Here is a 19,591-nt window from a genome sequence, read left to right on the forward strand (position 1 = left end):
AGGAAAATCCAGTGGGTTGGCCACATCTCCATGGAGGCGGGACAACAAGCCCGAATGTGGGTTTCCCACCTCCAACCCGCCCCCGTAGCAAAATCCAGCCCTTTGTTTCTGTCTTCACGGAAGAAGACACAAAAAACCTCCCAGAAATACGAGAAAACCAAGGGTGTGGCGAGAATGAGGAACTTAAAGAAATTATTATTAGTAAAAAAACTACTAGCAAAATTAATGGGACTAAAAGTCGATAAATCCCAAGGACCAGATGACCTACATCCTAGGGTTTTGAAAGAGGTGCCCATTGGGATAGTAGACACATTGGTTGTCATCTTCCAAAATTCTATAGATTCTGGAACGGTTCCTGCAGATTGGAGGATAGCAAATGTAACTCCGCTATTTAAGAAAGGAGGGAGAGAGAAAACGGGGAACTACAGACCTGTTAGCCTCACATCAGTAGTTGGGGAAAATGCTGGAATCTATTTTAAAGGATGCAATAACTGGACACTTAGAAACTAATAGTAAGATTGGGCAGAGTCAACATGGATTTATGAAAGGGAAGTCCTGTTTGACAAACCTATTGGAGTTCTTTGAGGATGTAACTACTGGAGTAGACAAAGGGGAACCAGTAGATGTGGTCTATTTGAATTTTCAGAAGGCCTTCGATAAGGTCCCACACAAGAGGTTGGTGAACAAAGTTAGGGCACATGGAATTGAGGGTAATATACTAGCATGGATTGAGAATTGGTTAACAGACAGAAAACAAAGAATAGGGATAAACGGGTCTTTTTCAGGATGGCAGGCTGTGACTAGTGGGGTACCGCAAGGATCGGTGCTTGGGCCCCAGCTATTCACAATCTATATCAATGATTTGGATGAGGGGACTAAATGTAACATTTCCAAATTTGCTGATGATACAAAGCTAGGTGGCAGCGTCAGTTGTGAAGAGGATGTGAAGAGGCTTCAAGGGGATCTCGACAGGCTCAGTGAGTGGGCGAGAACATGGCAGGTGGAATATAATGTGGATAAATGTGAAGTTATCCACTTTGGTAGAAAAAACAGAAAGGCAGAGTATTTCCTAAATGGTGAAAAATTGGGGAATGCAGATGCTCAAAGGAACCTTAGTGTCCTTGTACACGAGTCACTGAAAGTGAATGTGCAGGTGCAGCAAGCCATTAGGAAGGCAAATGGTTTGCTGGCCTTCATTACAAGAGGATTTGAGCACAGGAGTAAAGAAGTCTTACTCCAATTATATAGGGCCTAGGTGAGACCACACCTGGAGTACTGTGTACAATTTTGGTCTCCTTACCTAAGGGAGTGCAACGAAGGTTCACAAGATTGATTCCTGGGATTGCGGGACTGTCGTGAGAAGAGATTGAGTAAACTAGGCCTGTATTCTCTTGAATTCAGAAGAATGAGAGGGGATCTCATTGAAGCATACAAAATTATTACAGGGCTTGATAGGGTGGATGCTGGGAGAATGTTTCCCTTGGCTGGAGAGTCTAGAACCAGGGGCCACAGCCTCAGGGTAAAGGGTAGGCCATTCAGGACTGAGATGAGAAGAAATTTCTTCACAGAGTGGGTGGTGAATCGTTGGAATTCTCTGCCCCAGAGGGCTGTGGAGGCTCAGTCATTGGGTATATTCAAAACAGAAGTTGATAGATTTCTGACTAGGACAGGCATCAAGGGTAATGGCGATAGGGCCGGTGAATGGAGTTGAGGCAGAAGATCAGCCATGATCTCATTGAATGGCGTAGCAGGCTCGAAGGGCCAAATGGCCTACTACTCCTCCTAATTCTTATGTTCTTATTTGAACTCAGCAGGGGTCATTGCCAAGTTAAGGCTGGTGGACTCTGCTCTGGGGTGGGGGGTGGGGGGGGGGTGGTGGCGGTGAGGGGGGAGTAGTTGGGGGTAGTTGGGGGAAGGGGGAAAGTCAGTTTTGACTAAATGTTGACACTGAAATCAGGCTTCAAAAAAAAAAGACACAGACACCAAAAGGCAGTCTGGTTTTCAGAAAGCAGGACTCTGCACAGGCAATCAGTGTGAAAAAAGGCTGAAAAAAGAGGAGGTTCTGTCCTGGGACTGTAGGATAGAATGCTGAGGGGTTATTCTGTTTAATATGAGTATCCACCAAAGTAGGATCGTGTCTCGTCTTCTTTATTTTTTATCATTGCACCAACGTAAGTTGTACCAATTGAACTAAGTGACTCAGATCATACCTATTGATCTGTAGTTTTCTGCATGGTCAATCTATGGAACAGGCTCCCTAGGGAGACAGTGGAAGCAGTTAGTATTGATTAATTCAAATGCAAATTAGATAGATTTTTTTCAGAAAATAACATTTTGGGATACAGTATATGAGTAATTTGAGACAGGACATTTGGTAAGCGTAGCATGCTTGGGAGGAACAGGTGACTTTGAACCTATGGGGGGAAAAATTCAGTATCGACCATTTTGGGGCGTTAACATCGCCTGGGCACTAACTTTAGCATCCAGCACTAATTAGCGGCGGCGACCGCAAAATTGAGTTTTAGCACCCCAAGAGGGAAGTGGAGCGCTAAATCAAGTGCTTCAATTCCTTCTTAGGTCGCTAACGTCGGAGAGCAAGGCGGAGACTTCAGCAGCGCTGCACACTGGGCCGTGCAGTGCTGCCGCGTTCAAAGGCTCCTTCCCTCCCTTAAAGGGAAGGGCGATCGCTGCAGGCTCTACAATTTAAAAAGTACCTACCTGGACCACCAAGGCAGCCATGATCCCGCGCGATCAGCCGGCACTCAAGCAGAGTGCCGGGCTGATCGATCGCGGGCAGGAACGCGCGGAAAAACTAGAACAGGAAAGGTACGTTTTTTTTCCACTTACCTCGGCCGTCTCGCCTTTAATCATTGCTCCTGAAGCGGCCGGCCGCCCGATGCACACCTCCTGCAGCTATCGGTGTTTTCGACTGGCGCTGCTGCAGGGGGCGGAAGTCAATTTCAGGTCCGGCGCGCTACCGGGGCGATGTGCACGGCGATGATGTCGTGATCTCCGGACGAAGGAGATCGGGGCGCAACGCCGTAGCGCCGCTGCAATACTCCCACCAAATATGGCGGGAGTCAATGTCAGCGCTGCGCCCGGTCACAAAACCATTTGCGCCCTGTTAACGTGCCCACAAAGGCACCCAGTTTCACCCCCACTGTTCCCAAAGCTCTCCACCACTGGGGGGTTTCCTCACCTCATGTCTGGATCTATTGTAAACTAATTGATAGAGATTGATTGCTATGATTAGTCAACATCTCCATTATTGTTGTATCATGTGACTACCAGGAGGGTAGAAGACGAACTAGATAGACCTTGGTCTTTTTTCATCTAGCAATTCCTTTGCTCCTATGTGTCACCTTGCTGTGGAATACAGCAGCTTTCAATTCAAACCAAACTTTGCCTCATCTAGTGTTAACTCAGTCCGCCTTTGGAAAGATTGAAGAAACACACATGCAAAAGGCATGAGTATCCAGACAAAATTGCAAGGAGATGCTCTTGTTACATCCTTTAGTCACGCTATCGAGCAAGTAGATATAAGGCAGTGTGAGTCAACTCCTATAAAAGTAAAACACTGAGACCGTCTAAGGGAGCAGCTGATGCCACTGAACCTAAGAAGGTATCTATAGCAGAATTTATAACAATCTTACACGACACACAATGAATTACTTTTGATATGTAGTAAGGCAGCTGCATTTCACACACTACAAGATCCCATAAATTGCACTGAAGTGAATGACAGTTAATCTGTTTTTTGCTGGTGTAGGTTAAGGGAGGAATGTTGATCAGTACATTGGCAGATCTTCCCTGCTCTTCTTCAAATGGTGTCATGGGATTTTAAACATCTACCTGAACTGCTGGAATAGGTATAAGGTCTCACCCTAAAGACGGCGCCTCTGACAGTGCATCAGTCCCTCAGTATTCCATCGGAGTGTCGTCCTGGATTACATACTCAATTCCTGGAGTGGGGCTTGAACCCACAACCTTTTATCCAGAGGGGTCAATGTTACCAAACAAATAAACACTCACTGTCTAGGTCCTTCCTACAAAGAATGGCCAGGAGGTACTGGAAGGGGTTTGTCTGAACCGTGGAACTGTACCCTAGCGTGAGTCAGGAGAGGAGGGGACAAAAACTAGGAGAAAAAACAATTAATACGAACTTTATTTTGCAGGAGGCTGCTGTTTAATGAGCACCGTTAAATATAAAAGAATCTGAAGAGGCTGCTTCTGTGACTGACAGTCTGGACTGTGACTTTGTCACCTCTGTGATTTGTTGCCTCAAAGTCTTTTCTATCCCAAGACTGATCGCTAACAATACTAAGTACAGCTGCTTTTAAATAGCAACATATGCTTTTTCCATTTATAGTGAAGGCTGCATTGTCAGGCCTGGAATGTATGGAGAAATGATACTGTGGCATGCCTGGGAGAGCTGAGCAGAGATAAAAGGCCTCTGTCCCAGATGTCGTGTGCCCATTCTCTGCTCAGCCTGTGTCCCTTCCCCTCGCTGTCCTGTCATCTCTTTCTGACGCCCAAACATGGCGCCCAAGAAACCAGACCCCAAGAAAGAGGAGCCAAAGAAGGAGGTGAAGCCTCCTGAGCCAGAGATCCCTAAGGAGCCTGAGTTCGACCCCAAGAAAGTAATCGTGAGTACACCTCCCCCCATCAGCAAGGGGCGCCTGGTCTGTATCTTTCACTGTAAGATTCAAAGCGGTATTGACTTGATGAAAAAACAAAATCTTGACAAGGGAAAAACTGCAGCAAATGGAGAAATTCGGCATGTATAGCATCTGAAAAGAAAAATAATGAAGGTTTCAGGTAGAGACCCTTCCTTTTGGGTGAGATGCTTCCTTTCAGGGGTTGCAGAGGTGGGGAGGGGCAAGACCACAGAGAGACTTGTAGATGAGGACAAGGATTTTGGAGTCGATGGCAGGAGCAGAACTCAGTGTGGGATAGTTTGTAGATGGCAGAGTTCTCGGCAAGCTGCAGTTTTACACTGTGGTGGTTATGGTGCTGGACTAGCAGCTCAGAAGTTCAAATTCCACCATAGCGAGTTGTGAAACTGAATTCAACAAATTTCATAACATGCAGCCAGGATGGTAGAAGGTGAACTAGATGGATCTTGGTTTTTTTTCATTTAGTAATTCCTATGTTGTGGTCTGGCACCAGAGAAATTACCATAAAAGCTGTCGGATTGTTGTGAAAACCCAACTGGCTCACTCACTAATGTCCTTCAGGGAAGGGAACCTGCCACTCCTACCCGGTCAGGCCTACATGTGACTCCAGTCTGATTCTACCTCATTGACTCTTAATGCCCTCTGACGTGGCCTATCAAGCCACTCACTTGCAAAGCCATTGCTGCTATTCAACAAGAAGGTTCCCCCATAACTTTCTCAAAGAAACTAGGCAATAAATGGGACTTTGCCATGAATGCCCTCATATCTAAGAACAAATTTAAAAAAATTAAAATTACAGATGCAGGTGGAGGCAAGATGAGGGGAACATTGGGATAGTTGTGCCTGGAGATAGAGAGCTGTGGATAAGGGTTTCAACAGAAGTAGGGATGAAGTATGGGCAGAATGGGCAGAAATTGCAGAAGTGGAAATTAGGACTATTGCTGTGCTTATAATGTGAGGTTTGAGTTTGAAGATAAGCTCAGCCTTGAATAGGACATTGAGAAAGTGGAATGCTAAAGCCGTGCTAAGTATCTATTGATGTCCATTGCTCCTCCTGTGAGTTACCTTGGGATGTTTTGTTGCATTAAAGGTCTGATTGAACATTTGACAAGGTCTATAATCATAGAATCATAGAATGGTTACAGCACAGAAGGAGGCCATTCGGCCTACCGAGTCCATTCCAGCTCTCTGCAAGAGCACTTCAGCTAATCCCACCCCCCCACCCTTTCCCCGTAGCCCTGCCTAGGAGTATTTGATGGGTCAGTGTAGAGGAATTTTATTCTGTATCTAATTTGTGCTATGCCTGTTCTGGGAGTGTTTGATGGAGCAGTGTAGAGGGAGCTTTACTCTGTATCTAACCTGTACTGTACCTGCTCTAGGAGTGTTTGACAGGACAGTGAAGAGGGAGCTTTATTCTGTATCTAACTCATACTGTACCTACCCTTAAAGTATTTGTTGGGGCAGTGTAGGGGGAGCATTACTCTGTATCTAACTCAAACTGTAACTGCCCTGAGAATGTTTGATGGGACAGTGTGGAGAGAGGACAGGTGACCAAAGAGGTAGGTTTTAAGGAGCGTCTTAAAGGAGGACAGAGATGTAAAGAGTCAGAGAGGCTTAGGGAGAATTCCATAGCCTAGGGCCCAGCAGCTGAGTTAGGTCAAAACAGTTCAAAAACTAATTACAAATTCAGACGCATAGGTGGGAGAGAGAAATGATTTTGAAGTCTGTATTAAAGTTGAACTCCTTGTGGTGAAAGATCTTGCAATCATATCGCGCCTTTCAAATCTTCAGGTCATCCCAAAGTGCTTTACAGCCAATTAATTACTTTTCTGAAGACCAGTCACTGGCCTAGAAATTCAGTGGCGTTTGCGGCCACTTAGCGCCTGAGGAGGTGTTTTGCGCCGGAAGTGTTGTTGCGCCTGAAATTCAGTTCTGGGCGAAATTCGGCGTTAGCCGGTAGTGCTGCGCCAGCACCGATGATGTCATCGGTGTGCGCAGCGCCCCGGTTCCAACGCGATGCCGACCCGACGCCCAAATTCAGTTGCGGCCGCCTCTCCCGTAGCGGCCGCAAAGAGCGTTTGTAAAACGGGGCCTTGCAGCTCCGAGAGGCCGGGGTGTAAAGGTGGAGGTGCGGCCGGCCGCTTTCCCGGCGGCCGCCTGGCCGCACCTTCCTCCCCGGACTCCCACACCACCCCCCCCGCGGCATTGGTCTCTGACCCCCGCGAGCCCGGCACTTCTCCGTGGTGCCGGGCCCATTTGCCGGGGGAATCCAGCGGCGATCTCACGGCTGCAGGCAGCTCCTCCTTAAGAGAAGGAGGAGGCCTGCAGTACCCCAGCCTGCTGCACCGCATCGGGTGGCGCTGCGGCAGCTGGACGCCTGAAATTGACTTTCAGCGCCCCAAGCGGAGGCGGCCAAACCCTGCAATAGCGCCCGCCTCCGTCTTGGGGCGCTGCAACTGAATTTCAGGCGGGCACTACGGGAATCCGGGCGCAGCGCAAACTTTCGGGCGCTAAACACCAGGCGCGGCGATAGGGAATTTCTAGGCCACTGTGTTTTATATACAAATGCATCAACCATTGTGTGTACAGCACGATCCAAAGCTTATTCCACACATTGATCACTTTTTATGGTTCATCAGTCCAAAGATGACCTTTTACAGGTTTGAATTGGTGTCCCCCTGCCTCAACTCTCGCAATTTAATTTAAAGTGATAATGCGAATTAGCCTTTTCAATTCACTTAGCTATTTCCTATACTTCTTTAAGATCACCTCCTTTCCAGGCTGTAAAGCACATGGGGGAAAAATTAAGTTGGTTTGCGCCTCCCGTTAGCGCCTTAAGAGGGCGCTAATGGGGCGCAAAGCAACTAGTGCCCGTGCGCGGCGATGTTTGCGCTGCTCACGAAATTAACTAGACATTTTGCGGTGGCACTAAACACTACCGCCACGATCTCCTGTGCCGGCAGATCGTGATGTCAGTCGAGTGTGCAACGCCCCGGTAGCGCCCCGTCCGGATATTGAGTGGCGCCCCCTGCCTTACTGCCTGCCGCTAGCAACGGCAGGTTGAGGGGAGCGTTTTGCAGTCGGGAAGGGACTGGGAGAGCGCTATTTAAAGGCAATCGCTTCCTGCCTTTTTTTGTTGGTGACATTTTTGCACCACGTATTCTGAGAGAGAGAGAGACTTCTGGAGAGATTCAACGCTGTGTGAAGGAGTTTGGGTACTGAGCAGCACTTTGCAGGTTCATTTTGATTTGCCCTTCCTTGTATCAATTTAGAAGAGACTATGGGGGCTGCACTCTGAGCTCTTTCCCTGGGTCTCTCCATTGTTCTTTCCAGCAGATTTGATGTACAGGTCTCTCCAGGCCGAGATTGAAGGCTGCAATGAGCAGGTTGTGGATGGAGAGCAAGATCGACCCTCCCCTTTAAGAACTGGTCGGCGCCATTGTGTCTGTGTTTCATTGCTGACTGACATCACATGAGCTTCGCCAGTGCTCTGAGGTAGCGCCTCGCTCCTCGGCCTTTGCGCTTTAAGACAGGTGTGAAGCGCCTGATTTAGCGCTCCAATCACCTCCAGGGGCGATAAAAGCCAAGTTTGCAGTCGGAGGCGATGATTAGCGGCAGGCGCTAAACTTTGCGCACGGCCGATAATCGCGCCCCAAATGGGGCGATACTGAATTTTTCCCCCCAAGTCTCTCCAGCATTTCCTCATAACTCAGACCTCTGACACTGGGGGGGGTCAACTCGTGGATTCTCTCTGCACTTGAGTAATGAGTATTCCTTTGTTTCTTGTCGGACCCACTTCCCATAAAGTTGGCCTTGACAGGCCTAAAAGGAGGGAGGCACCACAAGGAAAATGATTACAAGATAAATTGGGGAGCGGGGGTTATGGCACACAGAGGTCATCTGAGTGTCAGACCCCAGAAATCCAATCAAAAAGGTAAAAAGGGCTTGTGATGTGACAGCTGGGAGGTAGTGAACTCGCACTAGCAGACTAATTATCTCCCTGCGACATTCATTGCTCACTATTTACACTTGGGCTAGGTCTTGTTGCTCTTTTCTTTACTTTTTTTAAGTTGTCAACCATGACTCAATGACAGCACTCTTGTCTCTGAGTCAGAAGGTCAGGGGTTCGAGCCCCATTCCAAAGTTTTGAGCACAAAACCTAGACTGAGACTTGAGTGCAGTACTGAGGGACTGCTGCACTGTCGGAGGTGCCACCTTTAGGATGAGCCATTAAACTGATGCATTCTCTGTCCTCTCAGATGGATATAATAGATTCCATAGCATTATTTGACAAAGAGCAGGGGAGTTCTCCCCGTGTCCTAGCCAACATTTATCCCTCAATCAACATCACCAAAATGGATTATTTGGTCATTTATCGCCGGTGTTTGTGCAAACTTGCTGTAAGCAAATTGGCTGCCATGCTTCCCCACATTACAACATTAACTACACTTCAAAAAGTACTCCACTGGCTGTACAGCGCTCTAGGATATCCTGAGGTCGTGAAAGGTGCTCTATAAGTGCAAGTTCTTTCTTTCTTTCTGATTTTTATTGCTCCACCATTGGTAGCTGTGCCTTCATCTGCTTGGGCCCTAAGCTCTGAAATTCCCTCCCACCTCTCCATCTTTCTACCACTCTCTCCTTTAAGATGCTCCTTAAAACCTACCTCTCACCTATCATAATATCTCCTTATGTGGCTCGGTGTCAAATTTTGTTTGATAATGCTCCTGTGAAGCGCCTTGGAACGTTTTTCTACATTAAAAGGCACTATATAAGTGCAAATTGTTGTTGTTGTTGTTATTATTAATCAGGGACATAAATACCACTGTGCTACTGTGTCTCTTTTTCATTTTTAGAAAGCTTGATTTTTTTTTTTGTAGAGGAGCAGGTTTGGTAAAATTTCTACCTGACACAAGTATTCTTTTCTTTCCAGGTTGAATTCACTCCCGATCAGCTTGAAGGTGAGGGTGCAGACACGACTGACACTGCATGAGCTCAGCTTTGTTACATGAGCAAATGAATAACATGAGACTGTTCTAATGAATAAGTGGGGTGAGAGCAGTACTGAAGTCCCAGGATCCAGACCTGGTCTGTGTTGAGTTAAAATACATTTATATAGCACCTTTCATGACTTCAGGACATCAAATTACAGTTTGAAGTGTAGTCACTGTTGTAATGTAGAGAAACGTGGCAGACAACTTTTACACAGTAAACTCACACAGTGAGATAAATGACCAATTAAACTGTTTTGGTGGCGTTAATTGAGGGATAGATGTTGGCCAAACACTAGGAGAATGCCCCTGCTCTTCTTTGAATAAAGTCGTGGAAGCTTTTATGTTCACCTGAGAGGGCGGACGGCCTCGGTTTAACGTCTCATTCGAAAGACGGCATCTCCGACAGTACAGCATTCCATCAGTACTGCACTCAGTCTAGATTATGTACTCAAATCCTGAAATGGGGCTTGAACCCACAGCCTTCTGACTCAGAGGCAAGTGCTATCACTAAACCAAGGATGACCCCTCTGTTAGTTGATCCCAGTAGCAGTTGGATCACTACCTGTTGGCTTCAGTGCCTACAGGCCTATGAAAGGAAAATTAGCCAGGGATTCCACTCCTAATCATTATCCAGTAGGAAAGTAGGGGTGTCAGACAAGAAGACGATTGGGCTTGACTGTGAAGCCCACCCACTGTTAAAAAGTTTGCTGGCACTCATTATCTCGGGTCACACGTGAAGGTTGGCCATTTGGGTGAGGTGCTGAAGGGCTGCTGAACAAGGGTCCCCCAGCTAGAGTCAGCATCTTTGGTGTGAGAGGAGGGAACAAATTGTAGAAAAAAAGGAGTAAGATGCTGTTTTGCCATCAGCCTTTTTACTATTACCCCCCTCCACTCTGTTTTTCCTTGCTTGTCTCTTCTGCTACAGGAATGGTGCAGGCTGGGGTGGGGGGGGGGGTTACGTTAAAAAGACCCAAACCATCAAAGCAGCCTCAGTCACTACCCCAGTCAGCCGAGAGTCGTGCTATTGAAAGCCCTGGAGCCTGAACTCCTTCTATACCTAGTTTGAGACGGCCATAGTCAGACACAATGGGAGCAATTTTCAACTGCCAGCAGTTTCCCACCTGAAAATTGGAGGGTGGCGAGGGTAACAGATGAAAATCAAGGGGGAAGCACCACAGCCACCCCATTGACGCCCAATGTTCAGGTGGGCAAGCAGCACGCCTGCCTGTTTCAGGCGGAAGGCTGCTTAAATATTCAAATCAATGTGCTCCGCTGGTTGTAGGACCCCATTTGCAGCTTTCAGGTACAAATGCACAGAGCTATTTTCCACCGTCTCCACTGGTAACCATGTGCATTTCAGAGCGTCTCAGATTTAGAGCAAGCACAGCCACATCTACCACTGTGCCTTCCGCCTGCCCCACAAACACCAATACAACATACAGACATAGGCTCATAGACCAGACCTACCAAGTCTCTGATTCAGTTGGAGTGAGACTCACTCATTTTGGGTCTAATAAAGTTTCCTATTTTGGCATGTCTTATTACATAGAATTACATAGAATATACAGCACAGAAACAGGCCATTCGGCCCAACCAGTCCATGCCAGTGTTTGTGCTCTACTCGAGCCTCCTCCCGTCTTTCCTCATCTAAATCTCTCAGCATAACCCTCTATTCCCTTCTTCCTCATATGCTTATCTAGCTTCCCCCTAAATGCATCTATACAATTCGCCTCAACTACTTCCTGTGGTAGCAAGTTCCACATTCTCACCACTCTCTGGGTAAAGAAGTTTCTTCTGAATTCCCTATTGGATTTCTTGGTGGCTATCTTATATTGATGGCCTCTAGTTTTGCTCTTCCCCACAAGTGGAAACACTCTCTCTGTATCTACTCTATCAAAACCTTTCATAATTTTAAAGACCTCTATTAGGTCACCCCTCAGCCTTCTCTTTTCAAGAGAAAAGAGAGCCAGCCTGTTCATCCTTTCCTGATAGGTATAACCTTGCTTGCAGTCCCTGTAAATCTTTTTTGCACCCTCTCCAGTACCTCTATATTCTTATTCTTGAAATTAAACATTGTCAGCAGTGCTGGTGCAAGTCAACCCCTAATCTAAGTGGGTCACTAGTCTGAGCCAGTCAACAAGAAGCATGTGACAATAGTCTGGGGTGGGGGACAATTTTGACACCAATTTTCCTCCCCCCACCCCCACCACCGTGAAGGAAAATGGCCTTTGATTCAGCAGCATGTTGCACCAGCATGACTAAAATCAGTAACTCAGTGGGGTGAGGGAAATCACTAGCGTAGCACAGAATGTCCGTGCCTCCACAAGGTATGTTGCACTTCTCTGATTGTTTTTTCTTTCAGATTTCAAGGAGGCATTCGTCCTGTTTGACAGAACGCCCACCTCAGAGTTGAAGATCACTTATGCCCAGTGTGGTGATGTCATGCGCGCTCTGGGTCAGAACCCAACCAATGCAGAGGTTATGAAGGTCTTAGGAAGACCCAAACAAGAAGGTAAGTGTTTGAAAGAAAGACACAGACAGATGAAAAGCAGAATAACTCTGTCTGGTGAAAGAACAATGATGGGGCTATTAGATTCCCCCTTTTTGGGGGAACAGTGTGGTGTAGTTTTTTAAAATTAATTCTTGGGATGTGGATGAGGATGTCACTGGCAAGGCCAGCATTTATTGCCCATCCCTAGTTACCCTTGAGAAGGTGATATGGGCCATTTTCCTGAATCGCTGAAGTCCGTGTGGTGAAGGAGCTCCCACAATGCTGTTCAGTAGACCTGTCTACCGAAAATGTATCGATCACCCCCTTCAAAGTTATAACATCCTCTGCTGTTATGGATCCTGTAACGATATAGTATGAGCATTTAGACATTCTCCTAATTCAGCAAAGTGTCAATGTTTTAATTTGAGTATGAGCATTAAGACAGCCACTTAACAATCAACATCGGACAATGTATCAATTAGACAACTGGTTAGATCTAAAATGGATAAGTCAGGTAGTCTGCAAGATGGAGTTTGTAAACTAGCAGGAGCAGTTGTGCATAAAGTTGTCTTTCAATCTTAATAAAGTAAGGATTATCATTCAATGTTGGATTTTTAATGAACCTTAAAACTAATTCAGCCTGAGAACTATCCACGGGTATAGGTACCAGTAGGCATCTGTAAAGGAGAACGACAATTGGGCCTGATGTAATTTGATGAGATACTAAATTTGCTGAATGAACAGCCCAATTGAAACCCATTGGGAGAGGCAAAAAGCTCCTCAGACACACTGAAATTTTCCACAGATCAATCATGGCCTGAAATCTAGATTCCCAGTCTCAGAGACCCCAATATTTACGGGAAATCGGAAAGGGAGCAGGGGCGCCTGTTAGTGGCCGAGAAACCCGGAAATACAGGGAAGGCGGAGGTCCTGCTGAATTTACCGACAGAATCTCATTAGAATTTTTTTTACTCCATTTTCTGCCCAGCAGCCGGGCAGATTGTGAGGTTGGCCAGCTGCTGGGTGGGAATCCCTGCGGTAAAAGGCAGCAGCTGGGGACCGCGCCCTAAATCGAGAAGGGAGAGGGGACATGAAGCACAGTGGACAGGAGAGGAGAGAGATCGCGGGGAGAGAGAGATCACAGGGAGGGAGAGATCGCACGGAGTGAGGGAGTGATCGTGGGGGAAAGATCAGATTCGCGAAATGGGGAGAGATTGCAGCAGCTTTGCTTGAGGGGCCAGGGGAGGATACTTCTCCTGGCCCACAAGCAGTCCTGGAAAAGCATTTATCTGCTGGATGTGAAAGCTCCCTGCAGCTGCAGCGTTCCCCGAGCCGTTAAAAACATAAGAGCATAAGAAATAGGAGCAGGAGTAGGCCATTTGGCCCCTCGAGCCTGCTCTGCCATTCAATAAGATCATGGCTGATCTTCTACCTCATCTCCACTTTCCAGCACTACCCCATAGCCCTTGATTCCCTTAATATCCAAAAATCTATCGATCCCTGTCTTGAATATACTCAATGACTGAGCTTCCACAGCCCTCTGGGGTAGAGAATTCCAAAGATTCACCACCCTCAGTGAAGAAATTTCTCCTCATCTCAATCCTAAATTGCCAACCCCTTATTATGAGACTGTGACCCCTGGGTCTAGACTCCCCAGCCAGGGGAAATATCTTCCCTGCATCTACCCTGTCAAGCCCTGTAAGAATTTTGTATGTTTCAATGAGATCACCTCTCATTCTTCTAAACTCTAAAGAATATAAGCCTAGTTTACTCAATCTCTCCTCATAGGACAATCCCTCCATCCCAGGAATCACTCCCTCCATGGCAAGTATATCCTTCCTGAGGTAAGGAGACCAAAACTGTTCGCAATACTCCAGATGTGGTCTCTCCGGGGCCCAATATAATTGCAGTAAGATGTCTTGAGGGAAAAATTCAGTTGGTAGCGCCACCCGTTAGTGCCTTAAGAGGGCATTAAGTAGGGCGCAAACCAACTAGCGCCCGGGCGCGGCACTGCCCACGCCTCCCGCAAAATTCAGCGGGAGGTTAGTGGTGGTGCTAACCGGTAGCGCTGCGCTGCGCTGCTGGCGATGATGTCATTGGTGTGCGCAGCGCCCCGCTCACGCCCCAGCCGCGATCTTCGGGAGCGCCCCCTGATTTACCGCCAGACGCTATGTCTGACAGGGTCAGGGGGGCGTACCTGCGGCCGGGGAGGCGCAATTTAAAGGCGAGGTGCGGGGCGGCCATTTTTGTTGCTGGCCACCTGCCAGCACCTGCCTGCGCTCCCGTCCCCGGCCTCCAAGAGCCCGGCACTTCTCTTGGGTGCTGGGCTCTTTTGCCTGCACTCCCGATCCCCGGGGGCCCAGCTGGGCCCCAGGTCGCGCTGCACAAGGCCCCTCCCCTTTAAGAAGGAGAGGAAGGCCTGCAATACCGCAGCGCGACGTGCCGCAGCGCGTGGTGCTGCGGCACGTAGCATCACGATATTCACTCGCAGTGCCCCATGAGGGAGGCGGGGCGCTTCCAGTAGCGCCCCGCTTCCCTCTTGGGGCGCAACCACTCAATTTCCGGCGCGGGGACGCTAATTTTTCCGGGGCGCTACTTTTAGTGCCCCGGCAAAGTTAGCGCCTCAATTGGGGCGCTACTCAATTTTTAGCCCCTTTACTCTTATACTCAAATCCTCTTGTAATAAAGGCCAGCATACCATTTGCTTTCCTAATTGCTTGCTGTACCTGCATGTTAACTTTCAGTGATTTGTGTACTCCTCTGAACACCAACTTTTCTCAATCTCTCATTTAAAAAATACTCTGCTTTTCTATTTTTCCTATCAAAGTGGATAACTTCACATTTCTCCACATTATATTCCATTTGCCATGTTCTTGCCCACTCACTTAGCCTATCTATATCACCTTGAAGCCTCTTTGCATCCTCCTCACAACTTATATTCCCACCCAGCTTTGTATCATCAGCAAACTTGGATATATTACATTTGGTCCCCTCATCCAAATCATTGATATAGATTGTGACTAGCTGAGGCCCAAACACTGATCCTTGCGGTACCCCACTAGTTACAGCCTGCCAACCCAAAAATGACCCGTTTATTCCTACTCTCTGTTTTCTGTCCGTTAACCAATCCTCAATCAATGCTAGTATATTACCCCCAATCCCAGGAGCCCTAATTTAGTTTAATAACCTCTTGTGTGGCACCTTATCGAATGCCTTCTGAAAATCCAAATACACCACATCCACTGGTTCCCCCTTATCTATTCTGCTAGTTACAACCTCAAAAAACTCTAACAGATTTGTCAAACACGATTTCCCTTTCATAAATCTGTGTTGACTCTGCCCAATCCTATTATTATTTTTCCCTGTTACCACGTCCTTAATAATAGATTCTACATTTTCCCTACTACTGATGTCAGGCTAACTGGTCTGTAGTTCCCTGTTTCCTCTCTCCCAAATGGCTCCCAAAATCTGAGGCATGGAGCTCATTTAAATATAATAGTTACCGGCCCACCTCTCCAGAGCAGGGTACTCAGTCGACCCCAAACCCGCTGCGGTTAAACCGGAAGTAGGCACGTTTATGGCAGGTTGGGGTTGGGGTTCACATTTTGTCAGATTTAACCCTGCCCCCCGGCCCTCTCCCACCTGTTGTGGGGTGGGGGGGGGGGGGTTGTCGGTTAACATTACCCCCAGAGTGTCAGGGTCTCAGGGATTCATAGTGCGTTCCTAAGGCATTTTCAGGATTTCAGGTGAGGATGTGAAACTGATATAAAACTAAATGTGTAGTCATCGCACAGGCCAAAGGTCTGCCTACATTTAGCTCCCAGAAGCCTTCTCTGCACCGGCAATCAGCTGCCTGCATAGGCCAACCCTCTCCCATGGAGCCTTAGGCCAAGTCCAATAAAAGAGGGCAACTGATTTGATCCAGCACAGAGCCATCGTGCCCAACATTTTCACTTCGCAACATTTTAAGTGAACTTACAGTGATTGTCCAGCATGCAAATGAAGAAATTCAAATGATTTGTGATGCGTTGTTGCAACTCGTTATATACTGTAGTTATCATTTTTAAAATTAAAATAATGTTAATTTCTTTTATTTTCTAGAGATGCAGATAAAGATGTTGGACTTTGAAACCTTTCTGCCGATGCATCAGCATATCTGCAGGGTTAAGGACCAGGGCACATTTGAGGACTTCGTTGAGGGTCTGAGAGTGTTCGATAAGGAAGGAAATGGCACAGTAATGGGGGCTGAACTTCGCCATGTCTTAGCTACACTGGGTCTGTATCTTAGAACTAACTGATTTCTGGTAAAGAGTATGAAAGGTATAAATCCAAAGCCATTACTGCCACTGTGCACTCATGGGATTAGGAGGGAACAAGATAACATCGATTGCCCCTGCTCTAGAATCCTTCAGATCTAAGCCTGTTGTCCATTCTTTGCCTGTTTTATTGTCCTTCTTTAAAATATTCCTGAGCTGTTCCTAATCAAGAGGATCAAGGTACTGGTAATCATTATGCTGGGAATTAATCCTACTGAACCATTTCTTTGGCTTTGCAGGTTTATTGTTCTTGTTCTGCTTTGGAGTGTCCACTATTTGTGTTGCACGGACAAGCTAGGACCACAGGAACTCTAATTTGTGTGGAATTGTTCACCACCAGAGCTCCTGAAATTTGTATCCGAGGTCTTACTGAGGTAGCTGGAGGCCCCAGTTCATGTACCTGGATGTCCTGGTTGATTGAGTTGGTGTTTCTGGTTGATGGAGCTGGTGTTTCTGGTTGATGGAGCTGGTGTTTCTGGTTGATGGAGCTGGTGTTTCTGGTTGCTGGAGCTGGTGTTTCTGGTTGATGGAGCTGGTGTTTCTGGTTGATTGAGCTGGTGTTTCTGGTTGATTGAGCTGGTGTTTCTAGTTGATTGAGCTGGTGTTTCTAGTTGATTGAGTTGGTGTTTCTGGTTGATTGAGCTGGTGTTTCTGGTTGATGGAGCTGGTGTTTCTGGTTGATTGAGCTTGTGTTTCTGGTTGATTGAGTTGGTGTTTCTGGTTGATTGAGCTGGTGTTTCTGGTTGATTGAGGTAGTGTTTCTGGTTGATGGAGCTGGTGTTTCTGGTTGATGGAGCTGGTGTTTCTGGTTGATTGAGTTGGTGTTTCTGGTTGATTGAGTTGGTGTTTCTGGTTGATGGAGCTGGTGTTTCTGGTTGATTGAGTTGGTGTTTCTGGTTGATGGAGCTGGTGTTTCTGGTTGATGGAGCTGGTGTTTCTGGTTGATTGAGTTGGTGTTTCTGGTTGATTGAGTTGGTGTTTCTGGTTGATGGAGCTGGTGTTTCTGGTTGATGGAGCTGGTGTTTCTGGTTGATTGAGCTGGTGTTTCTGGTTGATGGCGCTGGTGTTTCTGGTTGATTGAGCTGGTGTTTCTAGTTGATTGAGCTTGTGTTTCTGGTTGATTGAGTTGGTGTTTCTGGTTGATGGAGCTAGTGTTTCTGGTTGATTGTGCTGGAGATCCCTGCTAATAGAGTTGCAGGCCCTGGCTGATGGAGCTGAAGACTCTCACTGAGTGAGTTGGGAGTCATATTGATGGACTTGGAGGTCCTAGTCCTAATAAAGGTTGTTAACATATAAACAGACCAAGGGAGAGACAATATTTAAATGAAATGTGACACAGATATGACTGTTTATAAGTAGATTGGTTAGGTTAAAGTTTTATTGGTTTAAGTGGAGATTGTTCTTGGATGATTTATCATTACAGAACTTCTTCAGTGTCTACAATAATAATTGTTTTATTTGTTTCCAATTTGCTTTCCTTTCATCCTAAAGGCTCTTGCTTGTGTTACGCTTGCCCCTTCCTCAGGTGCCAGCAATCCGCTGGTACTTCACCCAAGTGCCCATTCTTTACATACAAGCATTGGCATCAGCAGAATCGTAGACCACAACAATCTGCAACTTCATGGCCTGACTCATCCCTCACTCCATCAAACATGAAGATCAACCCTGGTCAAGTAGGGTCTGGTCAACAACAACAAAAATAACTTGCATTTATATAGCACTTTAACACAGTAAAACGTCCCAAGGCACTTCACAGGAGCGTAATCAAAGAAAAATTAACAACGAGCCAAAGAAGAAGATTTTAGGATAGGTGGCCAAGTGCTTGGTCCGAGGTAGGTTTTAAGGAGGGTTTGAGAGGTGAAGTGGCAGAGCGAGTGAATTGCAGAGCTTAAGCCTAGACAGCTGAAGGCATGGCTGCCAATGGTGGGGTGAAGGAAGTGGGTGATGGAAAAGACGCCAGAATTGGAGGAATGTAGAGCTCTCGGTGTGTTGTAGGACTGGAGGAGGTTACAGAGATGAGGAGGGGCGAGGCCATGGAGGGATTTGAACACGAGGATGAGAATTTTAAAATGGAGGCCTTCAGGGACTGGGAGCCAATGTTGGTCAGCGAGCACTGGGGTGGCTGGTGAATGGAACTTGGTGTGAGTTAGGATACAGGCAGCAGAACTTTGGATGAGCTCAAGGCTGGCCAGAGGAGCATTGGAATAGTCATGTCTGAAGGTAACAAAAGCATGGATGAGGGTTTCAGTAACAGATGGGCTGAGGCAGGGGTGGAGACGGGCAACATTACAGAGGTGGAAGTAGGCAATATTGTTGCTGGAGAGGATATGGGGTAGTAAGCTCAGCTCAGGGTCAAATAGGACTGTGAAAAGTCTGAGTGGCCAGGGAGGGGGATGGAATCAGTGGTTAGGAAATGGAGTTTGTGGTGGGAGCAGAAGCCATTGTCTTCCCAATGTTTAATTGGAGGAAATTTCGGCTCATGAAGGACTGGATATCGGACAAGCAGTCTGACAACACAGAGGCAGTAGAGGGGTTGAGAGAGGTGGTGGTGAGGTAGAGCTGGGCACAGTAGTACTGTTGGTCTCTTCACCACATGATGGAGGCCTGATATTACAGCTATGTCCTTCAGGACACAGCCAGTTTGGCCAGTTTACTACCAAACTACTCTTGATCATGGACATTGAAGTTCCAATGCTTCTTCCAAATGATGTTCAACATAATGGAGCACCAATTCATCAGTTGTGATTATAAGCAGCATGTGGTTCGCCTTGCTCTTGTTTGACCTGGTGTCATAGAATCATAGAATGATACAACACAGAAGCGGGCCATTCGGCTCATCACACCTGTGCCGGCTCTTTGAAAGAGCTATCCAATTAGTCCCACTCCCCAGCTCTTTCCCATAGCCCTGTAAATGTTTTCCCTTCAAGTATTTATCCGATTCCCTTTTGAAAGTTACTATTCCATCTGCTTTGTAGTACGTTCCAGCTCACAACAACTCAATGCATAAAAAAAAAATCCTCATGTCACCTTTAGTTCTTTTGCCAATCAACCTTAAATCTGTGTCTTCTGGTTACCGACCTTTCTGCCACTGGAAACAGTTTCTCCTTATTTATTCTA

The 19,591-nt window shown here is 46.9% G+C and overlaps 1 protein-coding gene across 1 annotated transcript in view; it reads left to right on the forward strand.

Moving 5' to 3' along the window:
• The first annotated feature begins 4,454 nt into the window (after nucleotides 1-4,454).
• The window catches only part of LOC147114707 (myosin light chain 3, skeletal muscle isoform-like), a 34,450-nt gene continuing 19,313 nt past the window's right edge, over nucleotides 4,455-19,591 (forward strand). The window contains exons 1-4 of the mRNA XM_085992566.1: nucleotides 4,455-4,646; nucleotides 9,607-9,634; nucleotides 12,030-12,179; nucleotides 16,260-16,433. Coding sequence (XP_085848692.1) covers nucleotides 4,539-4,646; nucleotides 9,607-9,634; nucleotides 12,030-12,179; nucleotides 16,260-16,433 — 460 coding nt within the window. The 5' untranslated portion in view covers nucleotides 4,455-4,538. The remainder of the gene's footprint in view (nucleotides 4,647-9,606; nucleotides 9,635-12,029; nucleotides 12,180-16,259; nucleotides 16,434-19,591) is intronic.

Source organism: Somniosus microcephalus, chromosome 7, assembly GCF_052327205.1.
Source record: "Somniosus microcephalus isolate GS21.2 chromosome 7, FLI_Smic_1.0, whole genome shotgun sequence".
Classification (NCBI taxonomy): Eukaryota; Metazoa; Chordata; class Chondrichthyes; order Squaliformes; family Somniosidae; genus Somniosus; species Somniosus microcephalus.